General features: G+C 36.7%; 1 protein-coding gene across 2 annotated transcripts in view; it reads left to right on the forward strand.

Annotated features, from left to right (window-relative positions):
- The window catches only part of LOC145687771 (uncharacterized), a 340643-nt gene extending 330635 nt beyond the window's left edge, over positions 1-10008 (forward strand). For both annotated transcript variants that reach the window (XM_081761210.1, XM_081761209.1), the window contains exon 7: positions 9689-10008. In XM_081761210.1, the coding sequence (XP_081617336.1) occupies positions 9689-9859 (171 nt within the window). In that variant the 3' untranslated portion in view covers positions 9860-10008. The remainder of the gene's footprint in view (positions 1-9688) is intronic.
- The last annotated feature ends 3177 nt before the right edge of the window (positions 10009-13185 follow it).

Raw genomic sequence — 13185 nt, forward strand, 5'->3', positions numbered from 1 at the left:
ACATTTGTGAAGTTGGTGACGAATTTTGTTTTGACACTGGCCATGTCATTATGGAATTTGTTTTGGTTTGTTTGTGTTTCTAAGCATTGCCGGCAATAACAATTACAACGAAGAGGAGAAAAAGGAGTACTCATATAGAAATCATTGTTTCTTCAGTTACTTAGAACTATTCGTTAACTTTGTAGAACACGTTCTTTTTCTTGGTCATCTTATCAACAGCTTATAAACTAATAAATTAGTATCTAGCCGTCAAATCACCATCACATTGATACACCGTGTTTAGCAGAAGAAAACAAGGGAGATAGACGCAACTATGAATTGATATTTGTATGCTATCTATGTCATGATAGTGATAACGAAGGAATTCCTACGTTTTTTGCATTTCTCAAGATGCATTTTATGACCCAAATGTGGATGTAAAGTGGAATGAAGTTTTTCTTTCCCTGGATTTTTGATTTGATCCTACGATTTGTTATTATTTATTGTGAACATACTCAGTCAGTGTATTCTTTTCAGAGGAATATACACTGTTATAACCTCTTATGTGATTTTAGTAATCTTTTTGAATGATCAATTTTTCATTGCCTGCAGTGTATATAGTAAACTTGCGTATTTCATCATGAAGATCACTTGGAATTTATGTATAACGAAGATTTGTGCTTATATGATATATATATTCCTGTATATTTGAAGAATTGACTTGATTCCACACTTGCCTCTGGGTATACGTACTTTTACTTTCATATAAGAAGAAAGTTTTTTTGTCTTTTATCGCATATTTAGTTAGGGATTTAGGAATCTATTTGGTGATAGTCTGTCATGTTGGTTTCCTCAAGGTTTTAATAGCCAGTGCAGAAGGCTATAACTCTGCCAATACGTCGGACATTGTGGAACTAAATTCTCCACAATTCGTTTTTCTAAAACCTGAAATAAACATTCTTTTGTGTTGTTTTATCTGTTCTTTCTATGGGTAGCTAGATTAATTTTTCTTCTAACGCATAATGATTATTTTGATTATAGAGTTACAATTTTATTGGAATTGGAATTTTTATTTACTATATATAGATATATACGTATGGATTATGGTTTAGTTATTACTTTTGCATTTTCCCCCTGATTTTTCGTCGATTTTATTCATTCCATTACTTTATCCAATTATTGTTTCTATTCTCATATATTACGTGTTTTAGGCAGTCATTGACTGTATTCCCCAATTTTTGTGATGTTACTATCATATACATGTCTACCCTACTCCTATAATCTACTTGCAATGAATGAACTTTCCAGTTATGTGATGTGTAAGGACATTGTACCTGTGATTTCCACACCTACATTTTGTGCTTAGTGATGCAGTGTTTACAACATCGACGTTGCTGTGTTTACGTCATTTGGCATTGACTGTTATGGTATTAACTGTGTTAGTGTGTGAAAATGTATGCTGTACTCATCATTTCTCGTCATATAATTCTTTCCAGACTATATTTGCTGCTGTGTCTTTATCATGAAGACTGAATGGAACTACAGAGATGCTTTTTTTTAATTAGAAAAACTAAAAAGTGAATTTTTTGTTTGTCTCCGAAATGTTTTCATTCGGGAATTTGATTTCAGGGGGGATGTGAAGATATGTGTATTTAGACACGTGACAAAATATTTTATTATGAACTATGGGACATTTTTAATTTTAAAAAAAATTACAGTGAAAAGGATAATCATTCATTTAATGTTAAGTCACTTTTCGACTTTTCTTCTAAGTTCATTTACCTTTCCCACTAGGAAGTCTTATTGCTGTCTGTCATTTCTTTCTTACATTTGCAATTTCTCAATTAATACAAACAACAGATTGCTTCCTCGTCCGCATTCCTACCATCACCTTACCTTGGTTAATCTACGAGTACGCACTTTTTCATCTAGACGGAAAACATGGTGAACAACCGAGGATATGAACCCGGAAGAGACGCTAAACAAAAACGATTGAGAGACTTTTGGAAGGGACAGTCGACATGGAATTAGGAACGAGTTAAGATGTAGACCGCGAACTTCATTTTGAAACTTACGACTGATTTAGCCTTGCTCTGTCCTAAAGAGCACCTTTGTTTCAGCTAACGTTACATAGCTGTTAACGACGATGAATTGTTTTCTGAAATAAGTTTCGACTTTGACTAAACTAGCGGTCTCAGTAAAGTTGGTTTTCCTGTCCGGGTTTCGCTAACTCTTAACCTTCGATTACCTGGACTACCAGCCAGCCAGATAGAGAGATGGACGGACGTCAGCCCACCGGAAGAATCGTCAAGAAGGCAACATCCAAATCTACAAGTAAGTGCAAGTAGGTTAACCTGTCCTAAAAGTTGCTCCCTTCTCACCCCTTTCATCTCCTTTTACATCAGTCTGTTTCTTTTTGCATATGTTTGATTTTATTTAAATGCAACCCAGGTCGGATCCCTTACCTTATGTTCTATCAAACTCAATGTGTACAAAATCCTGGGCGCAACTTCTCGGTTCTGACATCCCCAATTACGTCATTTATAAACGCACTATCTGAGCTCTCACAAGGGAACCTTCCGAAAATGATAGTTGCAGTGAAAGATGTGACCTATGCCAATTGAAAGAGCTGTATCAGAGATGAGCATTCCCCAAAAATTAGTTGGCCATAGCAATAGGTTCAAGAAATATAAGGGTGGAAGTTCGGGAAACAGCAAGGTTGGACAAGAGGGAAAAGTGCAAATTCCGCAAAAAAGGGGGACACGGCAAAATACAATGCTGATAATTGATGTATAGAAAGAGACTTGCCACAGTAAGGAACAAATGAAGGCCACCAGTGGGGTTAACAGTGTTGCCAACTTCAATGAAAAGTACATGTTTTGTGAAGAGCACTATATGAAGTGAGTGCAATATTCAGTGTCAACCTGTCATGTAGAACATAATATATGACGTGTATAATCAGTGGTACAATCTAACAAAAAAAATAGAAAAACAGAAGTACGAAAAATACGGGAAAGACGGAGTTGGCCATAATGCGTCACATTTGATCACGAGCTGTGCATATTAGAATGAACAAAACATGAAAGCACCAAGTATGCAGGAAACCGACGTACCTAGAGTCGAAAAGAAAAACGAGTTCCAAAGTTGGCAACACTGGCCATGAAAATCCAGACAAGTCTAATATAGTTAGGCCACTCGCTTCACAAAAAGAAAATTCCGGCAACAGGCATCAGCCTTCGCATCATTTGTGCATGCTCGTCAACATTGAACGTATAATTGTTCGATGAGACAATGGTCCAAACAGAAGATACATTTGCAGTGAGCACAGCGGAATACTGCCAATCCGTCACACATGGTGCAATGATCGACTGTGAATGTCTCAAAACAATACTCTTGAGGTGTCGAAACCTTTGGTGGTCTTTCTGTCACATATCCACACCTGTAGAAAGCAAACATAATCAAAGGCTTGAATAAATATGCCGTAAACTGATAATGGGTTAAGGCTTGAAGTTTCAGAAAATTCTCGCGGGACCAAATGTTAAAGTGGGTATGTGATAACACAAGCTCTGAAACGTAGCGCACAAAGTTCTTGTATGGTCTAAAAAAAAATAAACATCAAGTGGTTGTATCAGGTCCGTACAACCAGGAGGGATCAGCTCAACTTTGAAATTCACTCCGGATGGTACATGCTCGTAGAGCAAGTTGGTGTCTTTGTTCGCTGTCCAAGAATCAACCAGTAGCACAACATCAGTTAGGTTTCTTTCTGCCTAACTTGGCCAAAACGCGTTGGCATAAAATACGCTTAATTCACTCTTCCGCATGTTTGCGGTTGTATTTGGGAAGGCCTTAATATTCGGAAGAGTTGACAAAAAGTCTTTGGTCTTCTGGGGAAATGTTCCTTTGCCTTCTGCCACTTGCACATACATCTATGCGCTTTTATCCTTCAAAATTGAGTTTTCTGCATTTTTCCTCACCCATAACTTGGAAAGAACTCTGCTTTACATAATATGCGTTCACCTATTTTTTTTCTTTCCTCGTTTCAACCCCAAATGCTGACATTGAAATTACTGACCTCCTTGTATTGATTATGTGCATATGTTACACAGAGTTCAGCTTTCTCGTATTTCATCGCCAAAAATGTTTTTGTTGTACTACCATTTACTACTAATCTAGCATGATCATTCGTACAGAGGTTAATGCTTACATTTAGCAGCAGGTTATGAGCCACCTTGACCAGTCACTGCAGCGCACTCTTTTCCTTTCCTGTGATAGCATTTGTCTTTTTTTCCTATACCTTCTCCCTCCCACTGATCTTATGTTTTTTACTTGTTCATCATCCTCCATTCAACACAATTGGAATGACGTAGGAAACATCTTGTGCTGCTGTCTACAGTACTATCATCGCCTATATGATATATCCAGAGTGTCCCACCTAACTCTGCGACTGAAATAGTTTCAAAGCGAAAAAAATGTGACACATCCAGTTGTGCAGGAATGTACCCATGTCAGCGGGCGACAAACTTCTGTGAGATGCAAGTGCCCCCAAGTCCACCATCATAGGGTCCCAGGAGCCAACTTCAAAATTTCAAATGGCACCATCGGTCGAGTTATATTTATTTCGATAAATCTTGGAATATGAAACAAGGCATATCAGAAATATTTACTATATGGAATTTCAAAATGAGCGCCAAAAATATCTGCTCGGTGACAAGAACAACGTGCATTTTGGCGGCCATTTTGAAACCCGTGCTTCATATAGCAAATGTTTCTTATACGCGGTGTTGCATCTATCCAAAGAAATATCATCCACCCCCCGTTCCCATTTGAAATGTTGCTGTTGACCCCTCGAGCCTTATGATCGGTGCCCTGGGGGACTTGCTTCTTACAACGCTTTTTTGGCCCTCGACATGAGTACATTCCTGTGCAATTGGATTAGCAACATCTCTTTTCGCTTCGCAGCAATTTGAGATCACAATGTTCAATGCAATGTTAAGACACAACATATATTTCCTTCGGCCATTTTGAAAACCATGCTTCATATAGCAAATGTTTCCTATAGGTGTTGTTGCACATTCCATGATCTATCGAAAGAGGTACCACTCGGTTTCTGTTGCCATTTCAAAGTTTGATGTTGGCTCCTGGGGCCCTATGATGGGGATCCTGGGGCACTTGCTTCACACAAACTTTTATCACCCCCTGACATTGGCACATTCCTGCACAACTGGATCCGTCACATTTTTGTTCGTTTCGCAAATCTTTCAGGTCACAAAGTTTGGTGGGACACTCTGTATATTCCCACATACGACCCAACCATGACATAATGTTCACTACTTCTATTATCGGTTGTTGGCTCAACCCAACCATTTCATGTTCCCCAACTTGACATTGCCTCAATCACTCCAGCATTGATGCATTTCGAGTGATGCCTGTTGACGGGATTTTCTTTTTGTGAAGCGAGTAGCCTAACTTTCTTAGACTTGTCTGGATTTTCATGGCCAGTGTTGCCAACTTTGGAACTCGTTTTTCTTTTCGACTCTAGATACGTCGGTTTCCTGCATAATTGGTGCTTTCTTGTTTTGTTCATTCTAATATGCACAGCTCGTGATCAAATGTGACGCATTATGGCCAACTCCGTCTTTCCCGTATTTTTCGTACTTCTGTTTTTCTATTTTCTTTTGTTAGATTGTACCACTGATTATACACGTCATATATTATGTTCTACATGACAGGTTGACACTGAATATTGCACTCACTTCATATAGTGCTCTTTACAGAACATGTACTTTTCATTGAAGTTGGTAACACTCTTAACCCCACTGGTGGCCTTCATTTGATCCCTATTGTGGCAAGTCTCTTTCTATACATCAATTATCAGCATTGTATTTTTTATGAGGAATTTGCACTTTTCCCCCTTGTCCAACCTTGCTGTTTCCCGAATTTCCACCCCTTATATTTCTTGAACCTATTGCTATGGGCAGCTAATATTTTGGGAATGCTCATCTCTGATACAGCTCTTTCAATTGGCATAGGTCACATCTTTCACTGCAACTATCATTTTCGGAAGGTTCCCTTGTCAGACCGACAAGGGGCGACTGCACAATAGGTCAATAACAGATCACGTGACCATACTCATATTTGACATTGATTTACCCAAAGAAAGAGATATCACCCAATTCTAAGAAGAATTACCAATTATTAATTTAACAATAAGAAATTTACCCCTCCCAAAATTTAAGATTGGTACATAAATACACCTGTGTCTTATGAAAAAGTAATAAATCCTGTACTCATTCAATAATAAAGCCGTATCAAAAAAGATAAATAGGTCAATAACCTTTAAAATTTGAACCGTTGGCCATAAGAGAGACACACACATTCACAATGGGTCCTAGAAAACGTTTACCGAATTTTGTTATTTGATAATTCCCAAATTTAAAAGGGAACATAAACATATAAAGTATTAAACCTCTGTACATACCCTATAACGTGCTAAATCCTTATCAAAGGGGGTGTATAACCTCCGAAATTTGATTTTTGGTAGTTCTTTACCCATGTAAGGGAACGATTTGGACCATCCAAATTTATATTGGTACATATTGAAGTTCTGTATTATGATATCAAATGCTTATATTAAACAATTTCTAAAACTGAGTGGATGAGCCACACGTGGTACAACATATTGCTTATGTTTATATTTTGGCAAATTTTTACCCATGAAAGGAAACAAGGTGGACCACCCAAATTTATCATGATACATATGAAGGTCCTGTACTATGATACCGAATGCTTAAATTGGAAAATTTCCAAATTTGAAGGGGTTGCCCATTGTACCACTCCCAAAAATTTAAAGGGGTGCATCAATATACCCATGTCTTATGATAGGGAATGGACCCCTATATACAAGCATATAACCATATAAGGTAAGAAGACCTCATCCAAGGGATAAATTGGGCCAAAGCCAAACACGTGATTGTACTAAAATTTGGCAATTTTGTACCCCTAAAGGGAACAAGGTGGACCACCCAAATTTATAGTGATCTATATTAGGTTCCTATACTATAATACCAAATATTTAAAATGGGTAATTTCCAAAATTAAAGAGGTGGACCAAGGTACCCGTCCGAAAAATTTAAAGGGGTGCACAAATGTACCTATCTCTTATGATAGGGAATAGACAAATATACATGACCATATAACTATATAAGGTAATAACACCTCATCAAAGGGGATAAATTAGGTCAAAAACCCCCGAAATTTGAATTTTTGGCAATTTTTTACCCATGAAAGGAAATGAGATAGACCCCCAATACTAATAGGGGTACATAGTATGGCCCTAGGCTACCATACCCAATTTTTAGATTTGGCAATTTCTAAAATTTAAGGGGGTGGTTCTACGTACCCCTGCCAAAATTTAGGGATGAACCAAGGTACGCCTGCCGAAATTTAGAGGGGGTGGTCCTAAGTACTCCTAGGTCATTGACCACGGTCCAAGGTCTTTGACCTTTGACCTATGACGTCACAAATGTCGGGGTCAAAGTTCAAATTATGACCAAGTCATGCGAGTACTACTTACCCGCTTCGCTGGGTTGAAATAAATAATTTAAATGCACACTGATATTGCTCATTTTCGATCATTTTAATGTATGTCACCCCTCCTCATCCCGCAAATGTTGGGGCTGAAAATTGATTTAAACAGCATCAGATGTGTCACTGTTCATCTTGGTGACCGTAAGAACTATAGACTCAACAGTAATATCGGTCATTTTTGACCATATATATATATATATATATATATATATATATATATATATATATATATATATATATATATATATATATATATATATATCCTCCTCCATGCCATGTTGCGGGCCATGGCATCGTAAGTGTCACCGTTCATCTCAGGGAACGCAAAAAATTAGATTCAGCACCAATATCGGTCATTTTCGATTATTTTTAAGTATCTCTTCCTTCCCTCCCCCAAGTTGCGGGGTTGAATTTTGATTTAAACGGGATCAAAAATATCACTGTTCATCTAAGGCACCAAGAAAACTATAAATTCGACACTGGTAGTGGCCATTTGCGAGCATATATATATTTCTGGTTTTTGGATTTAAACCGGATCTTAAATGTCACTGTTCATCTGAATGATCCCAGAAACTATGGATTAGACACTAATATTGGTCATTTTCGATCATTATTATATATAGCTCCCCCTCCGTGCTGCTGCACACGGCATCAGAATTATCACTGTTAATCTCAGCTACTCCTAAAACTATGGATTCGACACTAATATTAGTCATTTTTGATAATTTCAAATGTTTATCTCCCTCCCCTATGTTGTACCCTATTCCTCCCCAACTATCAAAGGTGCATTTGGATTGAAACAGCCTCAGAAGTGGCACTGTTTCTTTCATCGACCCCAAAAACTATGGGTTCAACACTGATATCGGTCATTTTTAAATTTCGCTCCCCCTACCCTGCTTGCATCGTCGAAATGAATAGCCTAAAGTGATTTCTGCCTCTAAACTCATTTATGTTGAAACTTTTATCGAGATTGGTTGGGTGGTTCAAAAGTTATTAGGTTGCATTAGTTTTTATTTATACCTCCCCCTCTGCCGTTAAAGTGTAATTACAAAAATGTTTCCAGATTCGAACCTCATGTATCTTGAAAATTTGATTGAGATCGATCGGATAGTTCAAGACAAGATCAGGTGTAAATAAACTATTTTCTCTTTCCCCACATTCGTCAAAATTCTACTCGAATGTGTTCTTTGCATCCACTATTCATGCGTGGAATGACCTTCCATCTAACACAAGACAATCTCAGTCAATCAACCTTTTTAAGAAGTCGGTTGAGCAGATCCTCCATAAGTCTACTAAACAGAGGCTTACTATCTGGAAAAAAAATACTGGTTTTTATACTTCCTACCTTTTATTTCTTTTGTTCACTAATGGTATGTGACTGTGATTATGTAATTTTTTGTAGCAATCTATGTGTGCATGTGATTGATGCGCGCTTGTGTGTGTGTGTATGTGTGTGTGTGTGTACGTATGATTGAGAGTGTCTTATATATTTTATACACATTTTATTATTATTATTGTATTACTAATCGTGATACTATTGTATTACATGGTCAAGTGGGAGACAATGCAGGAACCTTAACTTCGCCATGTAAAATAAGACTAAATAAATAAATTAGTTTTGTTTGCCACTCCTTTCAAATTTGCTTTGATGGAGATTACCGGTTTTCGAACTCAACGATTCAATTGTTTCCTTGATTAAATGCAAAGGAAAAATGGACTTCCCATATCTTCTTTCTTTCTTTCTTTTTCAGATTGCCTTCATAAAAGAAAATTTAATTTAAAAAGTGTAAGCTACCATTTTTCAAGCTTACTCCTCACTACTACAAACAGATAATTTTTTTTTTAAAAAAAGTAAAACTTTCAGTGTGGTTTTACATCATTGTGCCTTCTAGACTAAGAAGTGGAGAATTCTTTACCAGAATCTTTTACAGTTGTATTATTTCCCCTTTTGTGCTCCTTCGTGGCTAAGCGGTTAGCATACGCGCCTTCAGTGTGATTCCCGACGGGAGCTCATGTGGTTCGAATTTCACGTTAATCAGTAGGACCCGTCTCATATGGCCTCGCTGCTGAAAGGGACGTTAAACTCAATATCAACTGAGCTATTTATTCTTTTATATTTCAGGTACCATCGCAGCCAATATGGTTTGGAGAACAGGTTTCAGAGATAGCTTTAACTTGCTCTACGGTAAATGAAAACGGAGAAATGATGTTTTTCCAATTTACAAGACAACCCTATCTGGCACGAACGGCTGTCAAACAAGGAAAATGGTTCAGTGACACTTGTAACAACTGACAAACAGTTCATTTTTTCTTTTTTACATTGGCTTGCGAAATTTGATTTGATAATTTGAAAATAAGATAATTGTAATATCAGTTGTAAGTTTAATTAAAATTGTAATTAATAATTGTAATTTAATATAAAGATTAAACAAATAAATTGACCATAAGACTTACAAATATTTTGTTTTGTAATTAACCTAAAAATTACGGATACATATCTAAAGCATTTCATTCCAAAATCAATTAATTATAATATAATCCAACAAATTTTAAAGCAAAGAAAAAAAAGAAACAACAATTTCTTGAAAACACATGATTACTTCAGACTGTAACTGTATAGTCAATAGAGTCCGGATTTTTATATATCAACCCCCTAAATATGTACATAAATATGTAACAAAAATCGCTTAAAAATGTAAGAAATATGTAATATTATATAAGAATATGTAATATTACATATGCTACATGTTTATGAAAACGTAATATTAACACGCGTATGAGTATGCAATATTTAAACGAATTATGAAAATAAAAAGAAAAATCTACTACACTTTATCCTGCTTAATGCAAGTCTCCCAATGAAGTGAAATGCTTGAACAGCTGAGACAGCCATACGTCACTGACGTGACTGATTGCAGGATAATAAAAATCAGTGGCGAATGAAGGAAGATGTGAATCGGCTAGAGAGAAACAGGAAAACCCCGAGAAAAGCATACGGCATTTGTACGTCAGAAATCTCATGTGGTGTGGTGTGGTGTGGTGACGTTTCAAATCTAGAACATTTTACACTAAATGCGCATCCGTCACCACGACCCAATATTGAAATGAATTATACGCAATATACAAATTTAAATACTAAAAGCAACTTAAGACGAAATGTGTTGTTTTATATATATTTATTTCATGCAGGGAAAAGCAGTCCTATATCTTTTAAACAATACCAGCTGAATTAAGATTGAAGAATATTTCCACAAATGAACATTTTTAATTTGAAATAAAGTACTTACAAAAGATGTGCCTGCAGTTCAACTGTGTGTTGTTTCACAAAGGGTTACAAGGTACATTTCCAAATGATCAGAAGTAACATTTTGTCGGCGATCGGATAAAATATTCTTGTATGCAGAGAATGATCTCTCCACATCACATGAGGTGACAGGAGCGTATTTCAACAGGGGGATGTAGTTGGGGAAATATCTTCAGGGGGGTTCTTGTTTCACCACTGAGAATCTCACACACTGTCGTAACCCGGGTTTCTTTACAGCACTGAATTTAGTTTCTTTCGAACTTTTTCTCCTACATCTTCACACACACCTTGCAGCAGTCTCTTTGCATCCTCTGTGATTTCCGTGGATTCCGGAAGAGGCCGCTCAAAAGTCTCTAGGTTTTTAATGCTTGTAGGTAGCCAATCAAAATTGCTGTCTAAAAACTCACTCACTGAAGTATCTTGATGCATTTGTGTCAAGAGTACTTTTTTTTTTTTTTTTTTTTTGCAGTTCGCAAATTTTTATTTCTTGCATGGAGTACACTTTGTACATGTTGTTCTAACTGAGATTTCATTGAACGTCCAATTTTTTTTATCACACACTTGGCACAACACCACTTTACCGTCCGTAGTAAACGCATCATCGATAGTTACCCACGACCGCAATTTTGCGGTTAAAGTTGAGGCAACCGGAGCCATTTTTAATTTCGACGGTCAACACAGAACACGTGCGTTTTGCAACTGCAATACTAGAGTACTGTCCTTCTGTCATTCAGTTGAACAAGCGAAGTTCTTTGAAAGCTTAGGTTACTTACTATGATATTGCCATTGTCGCCAGCTTCTTGGAACGAACTTTTGCAGTAAATTCCTGGAAGCACATTAGCATACAGTTTTAACTTGAATTGCAGGATTTGCTTTCATCATTTTTCCCGTCCGACCTCCGATAAGAATCAAATAGACTTCATTTTAGGAATTTCCTGGCCAGTCGCCTGCCAGGCACGTGATTTGTCTTCCTCCAGAGTTGAGAATAAAGGGCGCTGCTAATGTACCCCGGAGGGAGGATTTTTACTTGTTTCTTCTTTTGTTATCGGCGAAAATTCTTCGAAACATGGTTTGACAAATAAAAAAAGAGATATATATTTCTCTTTCTGTAAAGAAACGAAAAGATAGACATGACAAAATTGAATCTAGATGCGAGCCTTGCACAGTAGGAGAGTTTTTTTATTTTAAATTAAAATTTCAGTAAACGCAAAATTTTAAGACAGTTTTATGTAAAAATATGTATAAATCATAAAATATGTAATATTGGTCAAAATATGTAAAAATATGTAATATGAAACTTGAGTTGAAGCACCCTACAAGTGTGAATCACAAACATTTAAGAATTTGACGAAACTACATATGAAGGAAAAAAAACATGTAATTACATACAAATCCGGACATTAACAATCAGCTACAAAAGTACTCGAATCTTTACTTGCTGTAATTCCATTAAATCGGATCCAGACTCTTACTGGTATCACAAACGCCTGGATAGATGCAACGGAACTTACGCGTAACTTTCCACGCAGTTGGTAAACCTCTGGAGCCCTCAAACAGACTTTTGCTGTTCAATTAATGCGCGAAAAAACTCATCCACTTTACTATCTATTGTTTGAAGTGTGTTGTCCAGTGAATGTCATATATATATACACACAGGTGTTTCAAAACAACACCGACAACGTTTGGGAGGTGATTCCTGACACCAATATAAGACAAAAAAGTATAGAACAACCTAGGTGCACAAATAGTTCCTTTTGGTGCTATCACCAGCCGAAAATGTGATGGAAAAACGCAAAATAGCCATAATTAGAGAACAAAATGTTGGATCGAAGTCGGGTGAAACGGAAATTCCATTATTTTTAGTCATAGATTCCATCAATGTACAACTCGATGTAGTGCAGGGGCGGCACAAGAGTCACCTCAAAGAAACTGAAGAATTCCTGGGATATTTTATCAAAAGTTGATGGAAAATTAACTAGAATCAAGTACATTACGTGAATGAACAAAAATCGTACTACATTGTCCAAGTTCATTCAAAAAAGAAAATATACACATGTTTGATTCATCTAGTTTGTCTCAACGCAGAATAATCTCTCTGAGGAGGAACTGTTTCTCCAATAGACATATTCTTTGCGTGTAAGACATCACTTATGGAAAATACTGTAATACACGTGTTACATGGGAGAGCGCATCTTTTGTAAGTGTTGTAGGTTGATTATATGAAATGTTAAAGATACGAACTAAATTCGATTTGCGAGTCTCTTAGCATTATTAGTTGTATTATGGACAACAAATGGTTCAGACAAATTTCTATT

This window comes from Thermobia domestica, chromosome 6, assembly GCF_964235325.1.
Source record: "Thermobia domestica chromosome 6, izTheDome1.hap1.1, whole genome shotgun sequence".
Lineage (NCBI taxonomy): Eukaryota > Metazoa > Arthropoda > Insecta > Zygentoma > Lepismatidae > Thermobia > Thermobia domestica.